The 19,309-nt window shown below is 44.7% G+C and overlaps 1 protein-coding gene across 1 annotated transcript; it reads left to right on the top strand.

Annotated features, from left to right (window-relative positions):
- trim16 (tripartite motif containing 16) lies at nt 1–18,796 on the top strand. Its single transcript, XM_017723890.2, has 7 exons — nt 1–202; nt 2,250–2,554; nt 8,670–8,765; nt 10,959–11,192; nt 13,288–13,459; nt 16,583–16,678; nt 17,723–18,796. Exons 1-7 carry the CDS (start codon nt 58–60, stop codon nt 18,301–18,303), a joined length of 1,629 nt encoding a protein of 542 aa, XP_017579379.1. The 5' UTR covers nt 1–57; the 3' UTR covers nt 18,304–18,796.
- Nucleotides 18,797–19,309: the final 513 nt, after the last annotated feature.

The raw sequence follows: 19,309 nt of genomic DNA, 5'->3' as shown, positions 1-19,309 counted from the left end.
ACAGCAGGAGGAACAGAAGCATCACAAAGGCCTCGTCAGCTGGAGCTCAAAGCCACCATGAGGTCTCAGGAGAACGGAACAGGAGGAGAGGAACCATTAACAGAGACCAGAACTGTAAAAGAAGAGCAGACGATACAGAAAAACATCCAGGAGGAGCCACAGAAGCATGGAGATCCGGATGAGAGAGAGGAAGAGCCTCCAGGTAGTGATAATCATCAAAATCAAACCTTTTTCCTATGTTGATAACGCGTGTTTGACATGTTTTTGATGAAATCGTTATGCCGTTCTCAGTATTAGCAGCAAAGACTTGGATCTGGATGTTCCTCTAATGTTAATTTTCAACTTGATCACAGGGAAATTGCATTTGAACAACTGACAATGTCATAAATACAAGCAAAACCCTGACACATTCCATGTTATGTTCCAAGTTGTGTCACCATCTACTACATTCTCTGATACTATGAGTGCCTGCAGTGAGAAAGTCATTGATAAAATACAGAAAATATGTCACATGATAGAAGCAACAGTTACTGATGCCTCCCCAAACTAATGATCACAATTAGGTGAGAATCTTCCAATTAACTTGCTGGACAGGGACTGAGAAGAAGTGTAGCCATTCACTGGTGACAGCTCAAACCAGCGGGACAGTTAGAGGAGATAACTAGTAGATACAGTGAGTTTCAGTGTTGAAATCATGGAGACTAAAATAAAGGCCAGAATTTGGAGCAGAACATCTCAGAAGAAGAGAAGAAGTCAGTGTTATCATTGAAATTCAAGCAGCTCTATGTAAGAAATGGGGATTTGGAGACCTCTCTGGTGAAAATGTGTAATTACAAGCAACAACATACAAACAACAACATAAACTTTGTGAAGGAGCATCTTCTGAGGATGTGAGTGAGTTATCTACTATTGTCATTATATTGTTATCAGATGTTATATGATGCTGATTTTGAGATCATTTTAGCCTAAACATCGTGCCGGACCTTCTTTTTGAGTCTCTGTGTGACAGTAATACGTAAAGACGTACGACTCAATGCCTTTGACTTTTAAATTATTACATCAGGCTTTACGGGGTGACTCACAGCAGCGCATATTTTAGTATGTTTTTGATTCAGTCATGCTACTTCTTTCAATTTTAACCACATTTCTGAGCAGTTTTAATGAGTTATTATTGCATATTAAATTAAACATAGTGGTTTTATACGTGACTCGCATTTCAAGCATTTTGTTCAAAATGCATGACTTTTCAAAGGCTTGCAATCACATTGTTTAATAATATGAAACCAAGATATAATATATTCTGTTGCACATAAATGTATAAAATGATTCTACCATATAGACTTTTCTAAAATAACTGAGGAAGCTGTAGAACACTGAGAACAAAGTTAGAATATAAAATATACGAAATGAATTTATAATAAATTTAATATCCCAAATGTGTCACGATTGGCCCCTCCCAGTCCTGTCCACGCGTTCTTTGTTTTGGTTTTGTAGTCCAGCCCCCTCGTTTGATGACTCCAGCCTGGTTGTTTCCACCTGTCCCTCATCATCCCTGTTGTATTTAAGCCCTGTGTTTGCCCGTTGTGTTTGCTGGTCTTTGTTGTCTGAACTGTTGGTTGTATTGTGTTCTTGTGGTGTTTGGTTCAGTGCTCTTTATTGTCATGTCTGTCCCACAATCTCTACGTGTTGGCTCTATGACCCTGGACTGTCTTGACCCTGATTTTGGATTTGCCCTTAATAAACGTCGCTTATCTCTGCATATGCGTCCGCCTCCTCGTTCCCCGGCGTTACAGAATGAAATGCTTGGAAGTGATATCCAATCTGAAGATAAAATAAATAAGTAAATAAAATAATATCCAAAAAGAAGTTCTAATTAAGTTAATAACTAGAATGTCTTATATTTGATGAGCAAAGCTTGACAAAAAATTCCCAAAATTCCCAAAAATCTGCAAAAAAAAAAAAAATAGAAAATCAGTAGTCTGTTATTTCATAAATTGTTGGTTCTTTTTTTCCAAAATACTTTGGACACATTGAAAAAATGCACAAAATACCTTCTGCTACCTTCAAGCTACTCTGTATAAGTTATTAATGAATAAAATAACATTGAACTAATATGATATAACTGATATGATATGATATTTTTGTGTGGTAGCAGAGGCTGCTAATAACTAAATAATTATCAATATTAAATCAATGAAAAATACGTGGTGATAAGAAATGTTGGCTATGTTGTTCATCCCTGCTTTCAGGCGAGGATGATGTGGTGTGTGACTCGTGCATTGAGAGCCCACGCCGGGCGAAGAAGTCGTGCCTGACCTGCCTGGTGTCGTACTGCGAGGCCCACCTGAGGCCCCACCTGGAGAACGTGAAGTTCCAGAGCCACAGGCTGGTGGAGCCTCTGAGGGACGTAGAGACTCGCATGTGTGAAACTCACGACTCCCAACTCGAGCTCTACTGCTGCGTGGACGCCTGCTGTGTGTGTCCGGAGTGTGTATCAGGGGGACACCAAGGACACGACACACTGCCCATCGCAAATGCACGCCGCAAGATCGAGGTACAGCAACGTTCTCCATTTCACTGCTTCAGTCACTCTCCTCATAATGTACACTTAAAGATACGACAGCGCAGCACCAGCTGTTATCGGTTCCTTTAGAACTCCCTCTGCTTTAGTTTCTCCTTCCTAATGCACACAGACACACTCTACTCTTTCATTGATCAGTGTTATTGGTCATCAGCAAACCTCACACTCCTCAATGTGTTGCACTCTATCTCCTGGCAACATCAGAATTAAGCCCCGCTAATCAGCCAGCTTTAGATGTTCCTCTGAACTGTTGAATGGATTAACAAGATCTCAAAATACAATGATCCATTCACACATGATGAAGGGCGGTGTTCCTTTGTCTACTGCAGGAGAGTGGATTAATCAGTATTAATGTTGAATGACTGAGCTGGGTTTGCATTTAGGGTTGATTGTATGTGTTTTATGTTCATTTACAAATTAAACCTGGACTGTATTGGGGTTGGGGTAACCGTGCTGGGCTTTTGGTGAAGACGTTGCGATTTGGTGTAGAGTTTAGATTGGTGATATGTTAGAGTTTGGAGTAGAGATCAAGGTTATGATGTTTTTAAATTTGGGGTGGAGATAAGGGTTGTGTTGTGCTAGGAATTAAATAGAGATTTAACAGTTTGTTGGTTTTTGGGTAGAGATGAAGATTTGTTAAGATAAATGTGATGTGTTTTAGACAAACAAATATACAAACAGACATCAAGGTGACTGGGTTTGGTGTACAGATCAGTGTGACTGGGTTTGGTGTAGAGATCAGGGTGACTGGGTTTGGTGTAGAGATCAGTGTGACTGGGTTTGGTGTAGAGATCAGTGTGACTGGGTTTGGTGTAGAGATCAGTGTGACTGGGTTTGGTGTACAGATCAGTGTGACTGGGTTTGGTGTAGAGATCAGTGTGACTGGGTTTGGTGTAGACATCAAGGTGACTGGGTTTGGTGTACAGATCAGGGTGACTGGGTTTGGTGTAGAGATCAGTGTGACTGGGTTTGGTGTAGAGATCAGTGTGACTGGGTTTGGTGTAGAGATCAGGGTGACTGGGTTTGGTGTAGACATCAAGGTGACTGGGTTTGGTGTAGAGATTAGTGTGACTGGGTTTGGTGTAGAGATCAGTGTGACTGGGTTTGGTGTAGAGATCAGGGTGACTGGGTTTGGTGTAGAGATCAGTGTGACTGGGTTTGGTGTAGACATCAAGGTGACTGGGTTTGGTGTAGAGATTAGTGTGACTGGGTTTGGTGCAGAGATCAGGGTGACTGGGTTTGGTGTAGAGATCAGGGTGACTGGGTTTGGTGTAGAGATCAGTGTGACTGGGTTTGGTGTAGACATCAAGGTGACTGGGTTTGGTGTAGAGATTAGTGTGACTGGGTTTGGTGCAGAGATCAGTGTGACTGGGTTTGGTGTAGAGATCAGGGTGACTGGGTTTGGTGTAGAGATCAGTGTGACTGGGTTTGGTGCAGAGATCAGTGTGACTGGGTTTGGTGTAGAGATCAGTGTGACTGGGTTTGGTGTAGAGATCAGTGTGACTGGGTTTGGTGCAGAGATCAGTGTGACTGGGTTTGGTGTAGAGATCAGTGTGACTGGGTTTGGTGTAGAGATCAGGGTGACTGGGTTTGGTGCAGAGATCAGTGTGACTGGGTTTGGTGTAGAGATCAGGGTGACTGGGTTTGGTGCAGAGATCAGTGTGACTGGGTTTGGTGTAGAGATCAGTGTGACTGGGTTTGGTGTAGACATCAAGGTGACTGGGTTTGGTGTAGAGATTAGTGTGACTGGGTTTGGTGTAGAGATCAGTGTGATTGGGTTTGGTGTAGAGATCAGGGTGACTGGGTTTGGTGTAGAGATCAGGGTGACTGGGTTTGGTGTAGAGATCAGGGTGATTGGGTTTGGTGTAGAGATCAGGGTGACTGGGTTTGGTGTAGAGATCAGGGTGACTGGGTTTGGTGTAGAGATCAGTGTGACTGGGTTTGGTGTAGAGATCAGGGTGACTGGGGTTGGTGTAGAGATCAGGGTGACTATGGTTGGTGTAGAGATCAGTGTGACTTGGTTTGGTGTAGAGATCAGTGTGACTGGGTTTGGTGTACAGATCAGGGTGACTGGGTTTGGTGTAGAGATCAGGGTGACTGGGTTTGGTGTAGAGATCAGTGTGACTGGGTTTGGTGTAGAGATCAGTGTGATTGGGTTTGGTGTAGAGATCAGGGTGATTGGGTTTGGTGTAGAGATCAGGGTGACTGGGTTTGGTGTAGAGATCAGGGTGACTGGGGTTGGTGTAGAGATCAATGTGACTGGGTTTGGTGTAGAGATCAGTGTGACTGGGTTTGGTGTAGAGATCAGGGTGACTGGGGTTGGTGTAGAGATCAATGTGACTGGGTTTGGTGTAGAGATCAGTGTGACTGGGTTTGGTGTAGAGATCAGTGTGATTGGGTTTGGTGTAGAGATCAGGGTGACTGGGTTTGGTGTAGAGATCAGGGTGACTGGGGTTGGTGTAGAGATCAGTGTGACTGGGTTTGGTGTAGAGATCAGTGTGATTGGGTTTGGTGTAGAGATCAGGGTGACTGGGTTTGGTGTAGAGATCAGGGTGACTGGGTTTGGTGTAGAGATCAGGGTGACTGGGTTTGGTGTAGAGATCAGTGTGACTGGGTTTGGTGTAGAGATCAGGGTGACTGGGGTTGGTATAGAGATCAGGGTGACTATGGTTGGTGTAGAGATCAGTGTGACTGGGTTTGGTGTAGAGATCAGTGTGACTGGGTTTGGTACAGAGATCAGTGTGACTGGGATTGGTGTAGAGATCAGTGTGACTGGGTTTGGTGTCGAGATCAGTGTGACTGGGTTTGGTGTAGAGATAAGTGTGACTGGGTTTGGTGCAGAGATCAATGTGACTGGGATTGGTGTACAGATCAGGGTGACTGGTGTAGAGATCAGTGTGACTGGGTTTTGTGCAGAGATCAGTGTGACTGGGTTTGGTGTAGAGATCAGTGTGACTGGGTTTGGTGTAGACATCAAGGTGACTGGGTTTTGTGCAGAGATCAGTGTGACTGGGTTTGGTGTAGAGATCAGGGTGACTGGGTTTGGTGCAGAGATCAGTGTGACTGGGTTTGGTGTAGAGATCAGGGTGACTGGGTTTGGTGTAGAGATCAGTGTGACTGGGTTTGGTGTAGAGATCAGTGTGACTGGGATTGGTGCAGAGATCAGGGTGACTGGGTTTGGTGTAGAGATCAGTGTGACTGGGTTTGGTGTAGAGATCAGTGTGACTGGGTTTGGTGTAGACATCAGTGTGACTGGGTTTGGTGTAGAGATCAGTGTGACTGGGTTTGGTGTAGAGATCAGGGTGACTGGGTTTGGTGTAGAGATCAGGGTGACTGGGTTTGGTGTACAGATCAGGGTGACTGGGTTTGGTGTAGAGATCAGTGTGACTGGGTTTGGTGTAGAGATCAGTGTGACTGGGTTTGGTGTAGAGATCAGGGTGACTGGGTTTGGTGTACAGATCAGGGTGACTGGGTTTGGTGTAGAGATCAGTGTGACTGGGTTTGGTGCAGAGATCAGTGTGACTGGGTTTGGTGTAGAGATCAGTGTGACTGGGTTTGGTGTAGAGATCAGGGTGACTTGTGTAGAGATCAGTGTGACTGGGTTTGGTGCAGAGATCAGGGTGACTGGGTTTGGTGTAGAGATTAGTGTGACTGGGTTTGGTGCAGAGATCAGTGTGACTGGGTTTGGTATACAGATCAGGGTGACTGGTGTAGAGATCAGGGTGACTGGGTTTGGTGTAGAGATCAGTGTGACTGGGTTTGGTGCAGAGATCAGGGTGACTGGTGTAGAGATCAGTGTGACTGGGTTTGGTGTAGAGATCAAGGTGACTGGGCGTGATGTTTGTATATTTGTTTGACAGGGTTTGGTTTTCCTATCCATGGGTAAATTTGGTTTGTAGTAGATGAGTCAACATCCATCCTGACGCACATTATACAGACACCACATACAACTGACAACTCAAAAACATAGACAGTACACAAGGTTCCAGTCCTCTGTACAATGTTACTCCAGCCTACTAATCTGAGTAATGGCTGCACTTTGGGACTATAAACCTACATCCAGAAAGAAGAAGCTGAAATACAGTGTTCAAAGAACAGGAGTGGTCATTTAAAATTAGGTAGAGATTAGGATGATGCATTGGTGTTTGGGTTGAGATTAGGGAGATTTGTTTGGATTTGGTAGGGATTAGGGTTAGGGTTGATGTGATTTGGGTAGAGATTCAGGAGATTTTTTGGCATTCGAGTAGATATTAGGGTGCTGTGGTTTGAATGGGGATTCAGGTGATGCGATTTGGGTAGAGAACAGGTTGATGTGATTTGACTAGATATTTGGGACATGTGTTGAGATTTGGTAAAGATTAGGGTGATGTGGTTCGGGTAGAGATTAGGGGAATGTGATTTGAGTTGAGATTAGGGGAATGTGATTTGAGTTGAGATTAGGGGAATGTGATTTGAGTTGAGATTAGGGGAATGTGGTTTGAGGTGAGATTAGGGGAATGTGGTTTGAGGTGAGATTAGGGGAATGTGATTTGGGTAGAGATTAGGGGAATGTGATTTGAGTTGAGATTAGGGGAATGTGATTTGAGTTGAGATTAGGGGAATGTGGTTTGAGGTGAGATTAGGGGAATGTGATTTGGGTAGAGATTAGGGGAATGTGATTTGAGTTGAGATTAGGGGAATGTGGTTTGAGTTGAGATTAGGGGAATGTGGTTTGAGGTGAGATTAGGGGAATGTGATTTGGGTAGAGATTAGGGGAATGTGATTTGAGTTGAGATTAGGGGAATGTGGTTTGAGGTGAGATTAGGGGAATGTGATTTGGGTAGAGATTACGGGAATGTGATTTGAGTTGAGATTAGGGGAATGTGGTTTGAGGTGAGATTAGGGGAATGTGATTTGAGTTGAGATTAGGGGAATGTGATTTGAGTTGAGATTAGGGGAATGTGATTTGAGTTGAGATTAGGGGAATGTGGTTTGAGGTGAGATTAGGGCTGATATGAAGGTCACACTGGTTTGGGGTTTTATGGTAGAGGTCAGTTTCAGTGGTAGTATCTTTCTGTCTATCACAGGGGAATATGGCTCTCTTACTGCCCTGTTGTGGCTCCACAGCTGAATCAGATCAGCAGGTAATAATAAAATAATCCTCCTCTACAGTAAAATAAAGCTCTGCTGATCCTTCAACACAGTTTAACAGTAAATGGTCTTAAACGCTGGAGTTAATGTAGAACTGCTGATTCACCCTTAACCCTGAAGACCAGCGCAGACGGCTGGTCACCATAGCAACACAGACGACAGCCTCGCCCAGCTAGTAGCTACGAAAGGGCAAAATTTGAACAAGAAGCTGGTGAATAAGAAGTGACTTCAGTCTCATACAAAGTAAAATGTTGAGAGGTATTTTACAAGAAACTGTTCTACTTTGGACTAAAAGTTTCCTGCTGGAGATGCGGGAAAAGCAGCTATAGCTGAGCTAAAGATTAAAGCAGAGCAAAGGAAGTCTGTGTTTTCGTTTAATTTATATATTTTATATAAATGATATACAACAGATGAAATTAACATCTCGTCGTTTGGTTTGTGTCGCCTGGTCTCTTATAATAGAAACACTATATATGTAATAGTTACACAGATTTAACCTTCAGATACATCTGGAGATCAGATCCAGTAACGGAGGAATAAGCGTAGAAAGAATTCACAGATCCTCTAAAGATGTTATCTTGTTCTGAAGTACAAAGAATGCCTTTAACCTAGTTCCCCCGTGGCTGTTGGCTCTGTGTGGACCTGCCTGGAGAATGCGGGCCCTCCCACACAGTATTAGCACATTCCGCAAAGATCAGAAACACGGATACTCTAGATTGTCCCCTGTGACACCATGCAATGTGTATGTCACGGCTGAGGGCTGAGAGACCCTTAGCACTTGACGTGTGGTCAGTAGAGGCCACCAGTGACTAAGTGGCATTCATATCTATGTTCTTGAAAAGCAGCTTGACTGAAAAGGGTCTAGAAACAATACAGATCAAAGAACTCCAGCCACAGTGGCATCATTGCTTGCTTTTGGGAATCTAAACCAGATCTTTACGCATTTGCATTTCCACAGAAAGAGCTCCAGGAGAAGCAGATCGAGGTGACAAAGACAGTAACAGCAGCAGAAAACGCTGCCAACAATCTACAGAGCAACATTCTGGCTGTAGAGGTACAGTTACATCCGCTGTCTTTCAGGAACTGTTTCATTTTAAATGGGAATTACACAGTGGTGGTGATGGGAACCAGGCGTCGCCATGACTACAACACAGATATAGACACTTTATTTACCATCCAGAACCACCAGAGAACCTACACGAGTCTTCTGAGCTTATATGGAATGTCGATGATGGAAAACAGTGGAAAATCTGGAATAACGAGTTTTCTTTGGGGACTATTTTGCCGCACAGCGCCCTGCATGTCTCCCTCCACCATGAATGGAGTTGAAGTTCTCTAAACTCTCATAAAACAGCGTCTCAGTTATCAGGCAGTGAATTCAGAACCAGTTCATGTAGGAACTTTCTGTGAGGAGCTTTTAGAGGGGGACGTCTGGTTCCCATCACCACCACTGTGAACGGTTCTGACTCTGTAAGTTTATCTAGAACAGAGCGTTTCACACCAAACCGCTCAGAACCGCTCTGATTACGTCTTAAACATTTAATTATGCAGAAATTTAGAAAAAAGTGGTGGAATTCCCCTTTAAGTCTAAAATCAGGCTTGTCCAAATAGGAAAAGAGACGTTTCTTTTGAGCCAACTATTCTGCCTTCCTACAAAAATGAGCTAAATGAAGATCATTAGTGTCTCTTTCATTAGCAGCTGATTTTTGGTAGATCGATGTGAGGCTTTGAATACTGGGGCGTTTCACACCAAACCGCTCTGAACGAGTCTGTTTACGTCTGGACCACTTAATTAAGCAGAAATTCTGAAAAATTGGTGGAATTTCCCTTTAAGAAGCCAAGCCAACTGTGATCTAATCTTGAATGTTTCGCCGCTCCTTCAAAGTGCGTCGCTGGTGTCACACATTCTTCAGTGATGTCACGCTGTGCCACAGGTTTCTGTGCTGGTCACTGCTTATTATAGCAGCTTATTATAACCTGCTGATTCATACACGTGCATTCATTAGCCCTGCGTAACAGCGACAGACACCCTGTAATCCCAGGATTGCGCTTGCTCAGAGTTCAGGAATGGCGCTCCGCCCCAGCCTATCTCAGATAAAGGCACTTTTTAAGATGCATCCTGATTGACTGGACGTGTCGTATGTGATGATATGAAGGCTAGTCTGCTTCACAAGAAGGTCCAGATACTAACTGAATAACTGCTGTTGGTATATCAACTCACACAAACATTATAACTGATGCTTTAATAACTTGTTAGTGTTTAGTCCTGAATATTGAATGAATCGTGTAAAAATACATTTGTCTGGCTCATGATACTGAAAACTGCACCTATAGGATTTTACTGTGTCTAAAACAATTCCATGCTTTTGAACACTGATGTATATTTTGGTCTTTCCTGAGATATTTTTATATCACATTTCCATACAAATGAGTAAAACCTGACATATAACTGAGAACCTTCCAGACACATCAGACTCAAACCACTGCTTATGAGCCCAGTATTCAAAGCCTCACACTGATCTACTCAAAATTTCCGCTTAAACAGTTAAGACATAATCCGAGCGGTTCTGAACGGTTTGGTGTGAAACGCTCGGTTCTAGATAAACTTACAGAGTCAGAACTGTTCACAGTGGTGGTGATAGGAACCAGACGTACCCCTACATGAACTGGTTCTGAATTCACTGCCTGATGACTGAGACGCTGTTTTATGAGAGTTTAGAGAACTTCAACTCCATTCATGGTGGAGGGAGACATGCAGGGCGCTGTGCGGCAAAATAGTCCCCAAAGAAAACTCATTATTGCAGATTTTCCACTATTTTCCATCATCAACATTCCATATAAGCTCAGAAGACTCGTGTAGGTTCTCTGGTGGTTCTGGATGGTAAATTAAATGTCTATATCTGTGTTGGAGACATCAGGACCCCTAGCTCCTATCCCAGGGGTCTGCTTTATGGGTGATTAACGATCACTAATCATTCCTAATCATTTACTGTCAAACTGCTCTGAATAATTTAGTTTATTCAAATTGAATTGTGTAGAATTTTGAAAACTTGCTGTAGTTCCCCTTTAAGTTGTCAGTCTGATTGTTTCTTTTGTTTTGTTCTTTGGGTTTTAGAGGTTTGAGAGAGGATGAGATTTCCACAGAACCTTAAACGGGGTCTGTGTTTGTGATCCAGTCCCACTTACAGTCCTGCTGACCCGCATTCCTGCCTCTAACGAGTCTGTGCATGTGTGTTTGTGTGCTCAGGCGTGTGTTCAGGACGTCTGCGCTGTGCTGCAGCAGCAGTTCTCCACCCTGCAGGCGGCTGTGGAGCAGGTCCGAGCTGAGCTGTACGAGGCGCTGGAGGCCGAGCAGCAGCACGCGGTCGCCCAGGCCCACGGCGTCCGGCAGCACCTGGAGCAGCGCTGCACTGAGCTGAAGAAAACACACACACACCTGGAGAAAATCACCAAGAACAAGAACGACGTAGACTTCCTCCAGGTACCGGCGGTTCTGTGCGGCTGTGTGAAACTCTTGGACCGCGTTCACATTTCCAGGCTGAAGTGGCACAAATCCGATTTGCCCTGATGCCTCAGATCTGAGCTGTGTGGACACAAATCTGGAGCGGCCTTTCGAGATCATGCCTAATTAAGCTGTAATCAAGGCTTAATTATCTCGTTCCCGTGCCTAATTAAGTTGTGGATACACATTAGGATCTCATTCTCACGCCTTACTAAGTTATGGCCATGACTTACTTATCTCATTCCCATGCCTTAGGAAGTTGTAGCCATGCATTAGTATCTCGTTCCTACGCCTTACTAAGTTGTAGCCATGACTTAATTATCTCATTCCCTCAGCATACTACGTCATGATCACACATTAGTGTCTCTTTCCTATGCCTTACTAAATTGTGACCATGACTTAATTATCTCATCCCCACACCTTACTAAGTCATGGCCATGCATTAGTATCTTGTTCCCACACCTCACTAAGTTGTGGCCATGACTTAATAATCTCTTTCCCACACCTTACTAAGTCGTGGCCACATATTAGTATCTCATTCCCACGCCTTACTAAGTTGTGGCCATGACTTACTTATCTCATTCCCATGCCGTAGAAAGTTGTAGCCATGCATTAGTATCTCGTTCTCATGCGTTACTAAGTTGTGGCCATGACTTAATTATCTCGTTCTCACACCTTACTAAGCCATGGCCATGCATTAGTATCTCATTCCCACGCCTTACTACATTGTGGCCATGACTTAATTATCTCGCTCTCACACCTTGCTAAGTTGTGGCCACACATTATCTGTATTTATCCAGGACGTCGCTCTCAGGGATCCGTATGAAACTTTTCTAAACTAAATAATCCCAGCTTGTGTGTTTTTGGCCACCAAACAGCCTTGAAATGGTGTTTCCTTTAAAACACAGGACACAAATGAACTTTAACTTCTGAAAACTTAGTACTTTTTACCGCTAATTAGTGATGAATAAAACTGCGATTTCTATTGTGTGAAGTTTTAGTGACTCTTCTTAGCTCTACACAATAAACTCCACAAATCATCGGACACTATCTAGAACCTACAGGAATCAAATGCTGCCAATTCTACACTAAATATGTTCAATCGTTTACATGACAACATCGCGATAAAGTGCTTATTGTGCATTTCTACAGCGAATTATTAGTGATTTATGCATTACAAGCCCCTAATTATGTACTAATATAGGTCATCATGAATAAAGCGTAATACACAGTGAATAAGCCATTTATAAGTGTCTTATTCAGGCTTTACTGCGCAAAGAACGAGCCCTTAATAAACCTTAATAAATATGCGCAAAATACAAAAAATACACAAATAAACAAGCGATCCATCGTGGATGTTCTGTGCGTGAGTGGGTTAGCTTGACCGTGGTGATCAGGACCCGTCACAGTCGACGGGAGGTTCATGCCATTGTCCACAAAACGAGCACAAGGCAGGCAAACAGAAAATGTATTAATTATCATTTAAACAGGGACAAATCATGGAAAACTGAATTTTACTGTCCCACACACACGAATCAGGCAGAACATCATGACCACCTCCTGGTTTCTACGCTCACTGTCCACTTTATCAGCTCCACTGACTGTATAGCTGCACTCTGTAGTTCTACAGTTACAGACTGTAGTCCATCTGTTTCTCTGATACTCTGTTACCCTGTTCTTCAGTGGTCAGGACCCCCATGGACCCTCACAGAGCAGGTACTGTTTGGGTGGTGGATCGTTCTCAGCACTGCAGTAACACTGACATGGTGTTAGTGTGTGTTGTGCTGGTGCGAGAGGATCAGACACAGCAGTGCTGCTGGAGTTTTTATACACTGTCCACTCACTGTCCACTCTATTAGACACTCCTACCTTGTCGGTCCACCTTGTAGATGTAAAGTCAGAGACGACAGCTCATCTGCTGCTGCACAGTTTGTGTTGGTCATCCTCTGGTCATTCATCAGTGGATATTTTTGGTTGGTGGACTATTCTCAGTCCAACAGCGACACTGAGGTGTAAGATCATTAATGTGTGTGTGTGTGTGTGTGTGTGTGTGTGTGTGTGTGTGTGTGTGTAGGAGTACTCTCAGTGGAAGAAGAGCAGCCGTGACATGTGTGTGCCAGCAGTGTCCATCAGCCTGACGGACCACCTGCAGTCCTTCAGCCGCATCATCACAGACACCACCCAGCAGCTGTGTGACAGCGTGCTCACCTCCTACCGCGGCACTCTCAAACAGGCCTGCTTAAACGGTCAGTCCACCGGCCACAGCACGTCAACACAGACACCACCGCTCAATCCTGCAGTCGGCAGTATGAAGCTGAACTGGCAGTAGATAAATATATAAACTCCAATTAGACGTCACTGCAACGGCACCTTGTGTCCACTTATTCATCTCTGCTGCTGGACTGAATCAGTGCCCCCACTGTATCACCCCTCCACTACATCACCCCTCCACTATATCACTCCTCCACTATATCACCCCTCTACTATATCACTCCTCCACTATATCACCGTTCCACTATATCACCCCTCCACTCTATCACCGCTCTACTATATCACTCCTCCACTATATCACCGTTCCACTATATCACCCCTCCACTCTATCACCGCTCTACTATATCACTCCTCCACTATATCACTCCTCCACTATATTACCCCTCCACTATATCACTCCTCCACTATATTACCCCTCCACTATATCACTCCTCCACTATATCACCCCTCCACTATATCACCCCTACACTATATCACCCCTCCACTACATCACTCCTCCACTATATCACCCCTCCACTATGTCACCCCTACACTATATCACCCCTCCACTACATCACTCCTCCACTATATCACCCCTCCACTATATCACCCCTCCACTATATCACTCCTCCACTCTATCACCGCTCTACTATATCACTCCTCCACTATATCACTCCTCCACTATATCACCCCTCCACTATATCACTCCTCCACTATATCACCCCTCCACTATATCACTCCTCCACTATATCACCCATTCTCTATATCACTCCTCCACTCTATCACCATTCCACTATATCACCCCTCCACTCTATCACCGCTCTACTATATCACTCCTCCACTATATCACTCCTCCACTATATCACTCCTCCACTATATCACCCCTCCACTATATCACTCCTCCACTATATCACCCATTCTCTATATCACTCCTCCACTCTATCACCATTCCACTATATCACCCCTCCACTCTATCACCACTCTACTATATCACTCCTCCACTATATCACTCCTCCACTATATCACCCCTCCACTACATCACTCCTCCACTATATCACTCCTCCACTATATCACCCCTCCACTACATCACTCCTCCACTCTATCACCATTCCACTATATCACTCCTCCACTCTATCACCGTTCCACTATATCACCCCTCCACTCTATCACCGCTCTACTATATCACTCCTCCACGATATCACCGTTCCACTGTATCACCCCTCCACTACATCACCCCTCCACTATATCACTCCTCCACTATATCACCCCTCCACTATATCACTCCTCCACTCTATCACCGTTCCACTATATCACCCCTCCACTCTATCACCGCTCTACTATATCACTCCTCCACTACATCACTCCTCCACTATATCACCCCTCCACTACATCACTCCTCCACTATATCACTCCTCCACTATATCACTCCTCCACTATATCACCCCTCCACTACATCACTCCTCCACTCTATCACCATTCCACTATATCACTCCTCCACTCTATCACCGTTCCACTATATCACCCCTCCACTCTATCACCGCTCTACTATATCACTCCTCCACTATATCACCGTTCCACTATATCACCCCTCCACTCCATCACCGCTCTACTATATCACTCCTCCACTATATCACTCCTCCACTATATCACCCCTCCACTATATCACCCCTCCACTATATCACCCCTACACTATATCACCCCTCCACTACATCACTCCTCCACTATATCACCCCTCCACTACATCACCCCTACACTATATCACCCCTCCACTACATCACTCCTCCACTATATTACCCCTACACTATATCACCGCTCCACTATATCACCCCTACAGTATATCACCGCTCCACTATATCACCCCTACAGTATATCACCCCTCCACTATATCACCCCTACACTATATCACCGCTCCACTATATCACCCCTCCACTACATCACCCCTCCACTACATCACTCCTCCACTATATCACCCCTACACTATATCACCGCTCCACTATATCACCCCTCCACTATATCACCGCTCCACTATATCACCCCTCCACTATATCACTCCTCCACTATATCACCCCTCCACATATCACCCCTCCACTATATCACCCCTGCACTATATCACCCCTCCACTATATCACCCCTGCACTATATCACTCCTGCACTATATCACCCCTCCACATATCACCCCTCCACTATATCACCCCATCCACTATATCACCCCTCCACTATATCACCCCTGCACTATATCACCCCTCCACTATATGACCCCTGCACTATATCACTCCTGCACTATATCACCCCTCCACTATATCACCCCTACACTGTATCACTCCTCCACTATATCACCCCTACACTATAATACTCCTCCACTATATCACCCCTAACACGTCGCTTTATACACGTCGCTTTATACACGTCGCTTTATACATTACTAGTGTTGTTTATTCTCAGTTGTGTAGGCGGGGAGACGAAAGCTCTGTAGACACTTTCTGGATTTAAACATGAACAACTTTATTTCAAATTAATAAGATGTGTTAATTAATAGTCCTAACTATTCAAAATCTATGTAGTTACATCACCTCCTCCAGGTGTTCCACCCATGTTTCAAAATTGTCTACATAATTAACTGGTTAAGATGTAAACTGAGCGGTTCTGAGCGGTTTGGTGTGAAACGCTCTGTTCTAGATAAACTTACAGAGTCAGAACCGCTCACAGTGGTGGTGATGGGAACCAGACGTCCCTCTAAAAGCTCCTACAGAAAGTTCCTACATGAACTGGTTCTGAATTCACTGCCTGATGACTGAGACGCTGTTTTATGAGAGTTTAGAGAACTTCAGCTCCATTCATGGTGGAGGGAGACATGCAGGGCGCTGTGCGGCAAAATAGTCCCCAAAGAAAACTCATTATTCCAGATTTTCCACTGTTTTCCATCATCAACATTCCATATAAGCTCAGAAGACTCGTGTAGGTTCTCTGGTGGCTCTGGATGGTAAATAAAGTGTCTATATCTGTGTTGTAGTCATGATGACCCCTGGTGGAATTCCCCATTAGGTTGTTTTGAATTTGAAGTTGTGGTTTCTGGATCTAGAAAGTGAAATGTAAGCGGCATTTCTGCTCTGGACCCACAGATAAACCAGCGGTCCAGCCCACATGTCAGGATATCAGAGCCGTGAAGCAGAACATAAGCCTGCCAGAGCCGAAGAGCAGAGAGGACTTCCTCCAGTGTAAGAAACCTCAGTGACCCTGAACCTGTCTGTGTGTGTCTGTGTGTGTGTGTGTGTGTGTGTGTGTGTGTGTGTGTGTGTGTGTGTGTGTGTGTGTGTGTTCTTCATGATGAGTGTGTTGGAGTTTATTTGAATATTGGAGACGGAGTCAAATGAGGAAAAAGAGGAAATTCAAATGAAGGTCAGCCTTTAGCTCAACAGGCAGGTTTTCAGTCAGAGCGCACGCACTGCACACACACACGCACACACACACACACACACACACACACACACACACACACACACACACACACACACAGAACACACACACACACACAGAACACACACACACACACACACAGAACACACACACGCAAACACACAGAGCACACACACACACACACACACACACACACACACAGAACACACACACACACACACACACAGAACACACACACGCACACACACACACACACAGAACACACACATGCAAACACACAGAACACACACACACACACACACACACACACATACACACTATAACAGCCACTAAAAGGATATTAATATAATCCAGGAATGAATTCTATGACGCCCAGTTGTGTGCAGAGGTTTGGGCACCAAATACAATAACGTCTTAATTCGTTCTGCTGATGTTCTGAGTGTAAATGATTGAACACGTCCTCTCCATAAAACACATTTTGGCACACACTTACTGTTTAGTTGCTAAATTTAACACATTGGGAAAAAATGAGCGTGAAGTTTTCGGCCAAAATCTTCTCAAAATTATCATAAAATTCTGCCTCAGACATCCAGGCAGCGCCTTCATAACCACTTCATTTAATAACGTTTCTCTAATAAACCTAATCATGTGGTTTCTGACACTGTATGACACACACTTATCTCTAAACGTGGTTTAAAGTGTCTACAGGCCTTAAGCTGCTACAACTGCTTTCAGCTCCACGCTGCAGTGCAACACACACACATCAAACGTTTGAGATGAGATGAAATCTGTTTAAATCTTGCTTTAAGTTGAGGCCTCATAGAAATTCCCTCTCTCCTCTCCAGACGCCGCCCCGCTGACGTTCGACTCCAGCACGGCGCATCAGTTCCTGCGTCTGACGGAGGACGGGAGGAAGGTGACCAACACCACGCCGTGGCATCACGGCTACCAGGAGCGTCCAGAGCGGTTTCTGCACTGGAAGCAGGTGCTGGCCGCGCAGAGCTTCTACCAGGGCCGGCATTACTTTGAGGTGGACATTAGCGGCGAAGGCGTTCATGTTGGCGTGGCTGGCGAGAGCATCGTGCGTCAGAGTGCTAACAATGATGGCTGCCTGATGGGGCACAGCGCCTCCTGGTGTCTGCAGTGGAACGGCCGGGGGTTCTCCGCCTGGCACGAGGGACAGGAGACGCCCATCAGCGCCCCCAAGTCCACCCGGCTGGGCGTCTATCTGGATTTTGCCCGCCGTTCTCTGGCCTTCTATGCCGTGAACGGAGGAGTGACTCTGCTGCACCAGTACCAGGCCGAGCTGAAGGAGCCGCTGTACCCCGCCTGCTGGCTGCCCAAGAAGGAGAACGTGGTGCTGCTGGTGGTGCCGGGGCAAGAGATGCCGCTGAAAAGCCCCTCTCCACCCTGCTCTCCGCCATAAAGAGCTCACCTTTATTGCTGTAGCAATATGAGGGTGGACGGTGTGAAGATACGGCATCACTATTATGATGAATTGCATCACAATACGCCTTTGTGAACGTATGAAAGGTATCGTCAATATTATAGATCACCGAACAACTGCACAAACGCATATTAAGACGTAGGGATGTCAGCACATTATGCTAATAATTATGCGAATTATCTTATTTTGTTAACTTTTTTTTACTGCTCTATTGTTGGAGATCACGAATTCGATCCCTGGTGATGCCACAGCCATCCGTAAGTGGGAGTACACTAGGTCATTACTGTGTTCTCTCGCTCTCTGGGTGGGTACTTAACACTCAGCATGATGCCAGCCAACTTGGCTAACAAATTTAGCAGTTAGCATTAGCAGGTAGCAGTGGGTGACTGAGGAAGACCGAGCTAATTGGCCAATGAGTGGATTTGGAAAGAGAAAAAAGTGGATAGAAAGCAAAATAAAACTTTTACACGCAGTCATGTTGTTTCAGAGTATTTCTTAAGGACGATACTGTTGTTTCACTTGCGCTTCTCTGTCCGTTCCAGCTCGTTTGCAAAAGTTAGATTCATCATGATGAATTTACACCTTTAATCAAAATGTAAATCATCGTAAAAAGGTTTTTGAATGCTGTGATTTTATATTTCACCATGCTGGCCACCCTTACATTCCTTGGCCGCTTTATCAGAAACCCGTCTCTTGCAGTTCCACATTGCTGGTGCACAGTTAAAGACTGGGGATCATCTGTAGGTATACAGTTTGTGTTGGTCATCCTCTAGTCCTTCAGGAATAGTCCATTTCTGACCACACAGCTGCTCTTGTATGGACCACTGTAGCCATGCGTCGATCTGTAGTCCTCGTTATCAATCAATCAATCAATCAATCAACCTTTGTTTTGACTCGGAAGTACATTGAGGGCAACCCTCATTTTCACTGTAGCCGAGCATTTACAAAAACAGGGATTGACATGACAAAGAAAATAACATCTATA

The sequence above is a fragment of the Pygocentrus nattereri genome, chromosome 13 (genome assembly GCF_015220715.1).
Source record: "Pygocentrus nattereri isolate fPygNat1 chromosome 13, fPygNat1.pri, whole genome shotgun sequence".
Lineage (NCBI taxonomy): Eukaryota > Metazoa > Chordata > Actinopteri > Characiformes > Serrasalmidae > Pygocentrus > Pygocentrus nattereri.
Note: the sequence above shows the minus strand (reverse complement) of the source record. Positions and strands in the feature narration are given on the sequence as shown.